This window comes from Heterodontus francisci, chromosome 7 (assembly GCF_036365525.1).
Source record: "Heterodontus francisci isolate sHetFra1 chromosome 7, sHetFra1.hap1, whole genome shotgun sequence".
Classification (NCBI taxonomy): domain Eukaryota; kingdom Metazoa; phylum Chordata; class Chondrichthyes; order Heterodontiformes; family Heterodontidae; genus Heterodontus; species Heterodontus francisci.
In genome coordinates, this window is record NC_090377.1 from 7,593,092 (window position 1) to 7,600,354 (window position 7,263).

General features: G+C 46.9%; 1 protein-coding gene across 1 annotated transcript; it reads right to left on the reverse strand.

Moving 5' to 3' along the window:
• Positions 1-387: 387 nt before the first annotated feature.
• LOC137371803 (putative nuclease HARBI1) lies at positions 388-1,335 on the reverse strand. Its single transcript, XM_068034684.1, has 2 exons — positions 641-1,335; positions 388-574 (listed from the first exon to the last, which is right to left on the reverse strand). Exons 1-2 carry the CDS (start codon positions 1,333-1,335, stop codon positions 388-390), a joined length of 882 nt encoding a protein of 293 aa, XP_067890785.1.
• Positions 1,336-7,263: the final 5,928 nt, after the last annotated feature.

Consider the following 7,263-nt stretch of genomic DNA (forward strand, 5'->3'; position numbering starts at 1 on the left):
GTTGTACAGTTCCAGCATCGTGGTCAAGCAAGTATCCCATCATTCAACGGGTCTCTCACAACTATAGTGATTCTTCTAAACTTATTAATACATTCTAACACCAGTTCTACAAAATTGTTACCCTTCTGATCCCACCTCAGTTTGAGGATTATTCACTTTTTTCACTACTGGCATGCTTTACATTTGTGGTTCTGCCGTCACAACTTAACCTTGCTTGCAGTGGTTTGTATTCAGGTCCATCGTAGCCCATAGAAGATTGCATCTGCCAGTCACATCAAAATGCAGCAAAGCTCCTTTAAGATTGCAGCATTGAATGACCACAGACACATGTGAATATATGTGGGAAATGTTTATGTTTCTCCTCCCAGCATTCCTTGATGAAATGGCTTATTGATGGCTGAAAGGTGTGAATATGAGGTTCTCCCTGATGTCACTTGCATGTCTCTCCATGGCCCTCATATCTATAACAGCATCACTGTCATTGTTGACTTCTTCCTCACCCTCATCATAGTCTTCCTCTTCTGCAGAGGCCTGTTGTTCCTCCCGTTCCTCCGCCTGTAAAATGTTGCTGCATCTAATTGCAAGATTGTGCGTGGCACAGCAGCCGACGATTATTCGTGACACCCTCTATGGCATCTACCGAAGAGCTCCTCCAGACTGGACAAGGCAGCGGAATTGCATTTTCAGCATACCAATGGTGTGTTCAATCATGGCTCTGGTGGATGCATGAGCAGCATTGTACCTCTCTTGAGCAGCACTCTGGGGATAACACACTGGTGTCATCAACCATGTGCAAAGTGCGTAACCCTTGTCATGCAGGATCCAGCCGTCTACTTTGGCTGGTTCCTCAAAAACTGCTGACAGTTCATCCAAATATATGAGTTGTGACAGCCCCCCTGGGAAACACATGATTCTTTGCCTGTGGCCGCAAACCAGTTGTACGTTTAAAGAGTGGAAGCCCTTGCGATTCACAAATACAGCAGGCCAGTCCCAGGGAGAGCTAATTGCCACGTGAGTACAGTCGATTACCGCTTGCAATCTGGAGAACCCAGTGATGGCACCGAAGGCCGCAGACCTTGCTGGCTGGCTGTCCTCATGTACAGGTTTGTAGATGAAATCATTGGCATGTGGAAAAAGGGCATTGGTCACCTCTTTGATGCACTTATGGGTTGCAGACTGTGATAGATCTCGTCTGTAACCCATGGATCCCTGGAAAGACCCGCTAGCAAAAAAATCAAGTGCAGCAGTCACCTTGAGGGCAACTGGCATGGGATTCCCACCAAAGCCAAGTGGTTGCAGATCATGCTGCAGGATCCTACAAATAACTGTGACCATTAGGGCGCTTGAGAGTTACAAGCTAGCCAGGAAGGATCTAAAGGGAGAGCTAAGAAGAGCAAGGAGAGGACACGAGAAGTCATTGGCGGATAGGATCAGGGAAAACCCTAAGGCTTTCTATAGGTATATCAGGAATAAAAGAATGACTAGAGTTAGATTAGGGCCAATCAAGGATAGTAGTGGGAAGTTGTGTGTGGAATCAGAGGAGATAGGGGAAGTGTTAAATGAATATTTTGCGTCAGTATTTACAGTAGAGAAAGAAAATGTTGTCGAGGAGAATACTGAGATTCAGGCTACTAGGCTAGATGGGATTGAGGTTCACAAGGAGGAGGTGTTAGCAATTTTGGAAAGTGTGAAAATAGATAAGTCCCCTGGGCCAGATGGGATTTATCCTAGGATTCTCTGGGAAGCTAGGGAGGACATTGCAGAGCCTTTGACCTTGATCTTTATGTCGTCATTGTCGACAGGAATAGTGCCGGAAGACTGGAGGATAGCAAATGTTGTCCCCTTGTTCAAGAAGGGGAGTAGAGACAGCCCTGGTAATTATAGACCTGTGAGCCTTACTTCGGTTGTGGGTAAAATATTGGAAAAGGTTATAAGAGACAGGATTTATAATCATCTTGAAAAGAATAAGTTCATTAGCGATAGTCAGCACGGTTTTGTGACGGGTAGGTTGTGCCTCACAAACCTTATTGAGTTTTTCGAGAAGGTGACCAAACAGGTGGATGAGGGTAAAGCAGTGGATGTGGTGTATATGGATTTCAGTAAGGCGTTTGATAAGGGTCCCCATGGTAGGCTATTGCAGAAAATATGGAAGTATGTGGTTGAAGGTGATTTAGAGCTTTGGATCAGAAATTGGCTAGCTGAAAGAAGACAGAGGGTGGTGGTTGATGGCAAATGTTCATCCTGGAGTTTAGTTACTAGTGGTGTACCGCAAGGATCTGTTTTGGGGCCACTGCTGTTTGTCATTTTTATAAATGACCTGGAAGAGGGTGTAGAAGGGTGGGTTGTAAATTTGAGGATGACACTAAGGTCGGTGGAGTTGTGGATCGTGCCGAAGGATGTTGTAGGGTACAGAGGGACATAGATAGGCTGCAGAGCTGGGCTGAGAGATGGCAAATGGAGTTTAATGCGGAAAAGTGCGAGGTGATTCACTTTGGAAGGAGTAACAGGAATGCAGAGTACTGGGCTAATGGGAAGATTCTTGGTAGTGTCGATGAACAGAGAGATCTTGGTGTCCAGGTGCATAAATCCCTGACGGTTGCTACCCAGGTAAATAGGGCTGTTCAGAAGGCATATGGTGTGTTAGCTTTTATTAGTAGGGGGATCGAGTTTCGGAGCCACGATGTCATGCTGCAGCTGTACAAAACTCTGGTGAGACCGCACCTGGAGTATTGCGTGCAGTTCTGGTCACCGCATTATAGGAAGGATGTGGAAGCTTTGGAAAGGGTGCAGAGGAGATTTACTAGGATGTTGCCTGGTATGGAGGGAAGGTCTTACGAGGAAAGGCTGAGGGACTTGAGGTTGTTTTTGTTGGAGAGAAGGAGGAGGAGAGGTGACTTAATAGAGACATATAAGATAATCAGAGGGTTAGATAGGGTGGATAGTGAGCGTCTTTTTCCTCGGATGGTGATGGCAAACACGAGGGGACATAGCTTCAAGTTGAGGGGTGATAGATATAGGACAGATGTCAGAGGTAGTTTCTTTACTCAGAGAGTAGTAGGGGCGTGGAACGCCCTGCCTGCAGCAGTAGTAGATTCGCCAACTTTAAGGGCATTTAAGTGGTCATTGGATCGACATATGGATGAAAATGGAATAGTGTAGGTCTGATGGTTTCACAGGTCGGCGCAACATCGAGGGCCGAAGGGCCTGTACTGCGCTGTAATGTTCTAAAAAAAAAATTTCACACAACATCCTTAGACATCTCTGACATTGCCTCTCTGCCATTTAAAGGTAACTTGTCCTTGTCCTGAGGCTGTGATGACATGGCAGTGCCATGAATGTTATCATTTGCAGCATCCTCACCTTCTTGTTCTGCCTGTTGCCGGTGCTCAGGCATCATGCATTAAGGGAAAAGAGTCCTCCTCAGTTATTCTCTTTGTTCTTCTTCCCATGGTACTAGACAAATTGGATGTATGAGATCCATGTCACTGCGATTTTTCTGAGCAATAAATAAGCAGATCGTGGCAACTCAGCTCTCTGTTGCCAGTGAGCTAAATCAGCGAGGCAGTGAGCAGTTCCCTTTTTGCTGCCCTAAATTTGCAGCCAGGTAGAAGACACACCCACTATCATTTGTCTCCTCCCACTCTCTTGCAATCCTTGAATGGCCACGTGGTTTGCATTATCGTTGGAGAAAATGGTGCATGCAGCATTCAAGGCAGGTCTCGCTACCTTCCAAAGTCCTCCTGCAGCCTTCCAGCCTGAAGCCATCACCCTTGACCCACCCAATTTTGCTGTTACCCTTTCCTCCGTGACCATCAAACCTCCCCCGTTACCGTGCACAGTATAATCATCAATTTATTCATGCCATCCTTCCCCCTGTTTCTGCTTCCGTTACTACTGACATGTCAACTATTACCCTTGAACCTCCTCACACTGAACTGGCCATTGTTGCCGAGTCCTGTTCCCCTCCCTATGATGCTGTCAAATAGCAAACCACAGGTCCTGACCTTCCTCCCTACAGAATCCATTTGCCCCCATCAATTGACACCATTCCCTTTGCTAGCCAGTATTCTCAATTTGCCCCACATATCCCTGACGTTGACAGCACTCATTCCTCCCTCTAGGCCATTGCCGACTCTCTTCTGACTGTAATTCTCTCATCAACCCATCACACTTACAGCCGCCCACATCCAGCATCAGCAGCAGAAGCAATCATTACACACCCTGGATTCTCTGTTCCTCCCTCCCCTGCTCCTCCATGCACCTGATCACCCCACCCTTTCCTTCCCGAGTACCCTCCCCTGCTCCTCCATATGAACCCCCCTCCCATGCCTTTGCCACCATACACTGAGAAGAATCACCCTTGCTGGTGCTGACCCTGGAGCCAAACATCCATTACAAAGCTGGCTTTGACAATAAGCTAAAGAGAGAACAACACAGACCTGAGACTCAACTGCACAAATCTGAGTCTTGCACGCCACGGTGAAACAATCACAAAGTGGGTGGCACAGGAATAGAGCTCACCATTCACTGTAACTGCGTAGGATAATAAGTGTTCATGACATGTAAATGAATCCAAAGCTGCAATCCGCCATCATGCGGGAAAACCTAAAGTTTTTGAAAACCTAAAGTTGTTGAATTCAATGTTGAGTCAAGAGGGCTGTAGAGTGCCTAATCGGAAGGTGAGGTGCTGTTCCTCGAGCTTCACTGGAACACTGCAGCAGGCCGAGGACAGAAATGTGGGTGTGAGAGCAGAGTGGTGAATTAAAATGGCAAGTAACCGGAAGCTCAGGGTCATGCTTGCGGACTGAGCGGAGTTGTTCCACAAAGCGATCACCCAATCTATGTTTGGTCTCCCCAGTGTAGAGAAGACCACATTGTGAGCAGCGGATGCCGTATACTACATTGAAAGAAGTATAAGTAAATCGCTGCTTCACCTGAAAGGAGTGTTTGGGGCCTTGGATAGTGAGGAGAGAGGAGGGCAAGTATTACACCTCCTGCGATTGCAGTGGGAAGGTGCAGTGGGAAGGGGACGAGGTGTGAAGGGTGACGGAGGAGTGGACCAGGGTGTCGTAGAGAGAACGATCCCTTCGGAATGCTGACAGGGGAGGGGAAGATGCGTTTGGTAGTGGCATCATGCTGGAGGTGGCAGAAATGGCGGAGGATGATCCTTTGGATGTGGAGGCGGTGGGGGGTGGGTTGGAAAGTGAAGACAAGAGGAACCTTGTCGCGGTTCTGGGAGGGAGGGGAAGGAGTGAGGGCAAAAGTGCGGGAAATGAGTCAGACACAGTTAAGGGCCCTGTCAACCACAGTGGGGAGGAATTCTCGGTTGAGGAAAAAGGAAGACATATCAGAAGCATTGTTTGTGAGGTTGAATCATCAGAAAAGATGCGATGGAGAAAATGGGAGAACAGAGGCAGGGTGTGAAGAAGTGTTGGCGAGGTAGCTGTGAGAGTCAGTGGGATTACAATGAATATTAGTGGACAACCTATCCCCAAAAATGGAGACAGAGAACTTGAGAACAGAAAGGGAAGTGTCGGAGATGGATCACGTGAAGGTGAGGGAAGGTGGAAATTGGAGGCAAAGTTGATGAAGTTTTCCAGTTCAGGTCAAGAGCAGGAAATGGCATCGCAGTAAAACGCTGTTTCACCTGGAAGGATTGTTGGGCCTTGGTTGGTGGAAGGGAGGAGGTGAAAGGGTAGGGGATGGAGATGAAGAGAGAGTGAATGTCCATGGTGAAAAGGAGATGGCTAGGGCCAGGTAACTGGAAACCTATAAAGGGACGGAGGGTATTGGAATAGTCGCAGATGTAGGTAGGAGAAGACTGGACTAGGGAGAAAAAATAGAGATTGAAAGAAATCCATGAAGCAAGACAAGCTGGAATGATGGATCTACCAGGGCAGTCCTGTTTATTGATCTTGGATCTACCAGGGCAGTCCTGTTTATGGATCTTGGATCTACCAGGGCAGTCCTGTTTATGGATCTTGGATCTACCAGGGCAGTCCTGTTTATGGATCTTGGATCTACCAGGGCAGTCCTGTTTATGGATCTTGGATCTACCAGGGCAGTCCTGTTTACGGATCTTGAGAATGAGGTAGAAGTGGGCTGTACAGGGTTGGGGAACTATGAGGTTGGAATATGTGGAGAGAAGATCTCCAGAGGAGATGCGGCCAGGGCAGGTGGTAATGTCACTAGATCAGTAATCCAGAGCCCAGGCTAATGTTCTGGGGATATGGGTTTGAATCCCACTACAGCAGATGGTGAAATTTGAATTCAATTAATAAATCTGGAATTGAAACCTGGTCTAATGGTGACCATGAAACCATTGTCGATTGTTGTAAAGACCCATCTGTTTCACTAATGTCCTTTAAGAAAGGAGATCTGCTGTTCTTACCTGGTCTGACCTACGTGTGACTCCAGACCCACAGCAATGTGGTTAACTCTTAACTGCCTTCTGAAATGGCCCAGCAAGCAATTCAGTTCAAGGGCAATTAGGGATGGGCAATAAATGCTTGCCTTGCTAGCGACGCCCACATCCCATAAAAAATGAATAAAAAAGAAAGTGACAGTCTGGGAAATGATGGATTGAAGTTTGGTGGTGGGTCATGGTCCAGGGAGAGGTAGGAGGAAGTGTCAGAGGGTTGGCGTTTGGCCACTTCTCGGTAGAGGTAGGTTTGCCAGACAACAACAGACCCCTCAAAATGTATTGCTGTTGGGGCATAAAGGGATGAAGCCTTTCCTGAGGACTGATCATTTGGGGATAGCGAGAGAAGGTCAGAAGGAATAGTGAAAACACAGAAAAAGGGTGAGATTGGAAGGCGGGAGGGACTAAGAGGAAAGTGAAGGAGAAGAAGGATTCAGAGGGGTGCTGGTATCCAAGAGTTGTTGAAATTTGCGATCCTTGACACCTGAAAGGAAGATAAGTTGTTTGTCCAAGTGTCAAGAAAGGCACAAGATGGGATGGAATGTGCACCAAGTCAGCTTTGAGATAGAGTGAGTCGGTATTGCTGAAGAGAGCATGTACTTGGCAACACATGGCATTGAGTGAGGATCTCAGGATGTGACGGGAGCAGTGGTTCAAGAAATGCTGAATATCTTGAAGACATCTGTAATCATGAGTGGATCTAAAACACAAAGAGTGGGATTTCAGTTGGAATAAGTCGGAGCTGGTAACTGTTGCTGAGAAAATATTTTTTTTTTAAAAGGCTTCCATTTATATCGTGCTTTTCATGACCTCAGAATGTTCCAAAGTACTTTACAGCCAGT

Bases quoted from the DNA above. Each gene is read 5' to 3' on its own strand.
- LOC137371803 (XM_068034684.1), bottom strand. From the start codon at position 1,335: ATGGTCACAGTTATTTGTAGGATCCTGCAGCATGATCTGCAACCACTT. The intron at 575-640 runs GTAGATGCCATA...TCTTGCAATTAG, and splicing joins CAGTCTGGAGGAGCTCTTCG to ATGCAGCAACATTTTACAGG.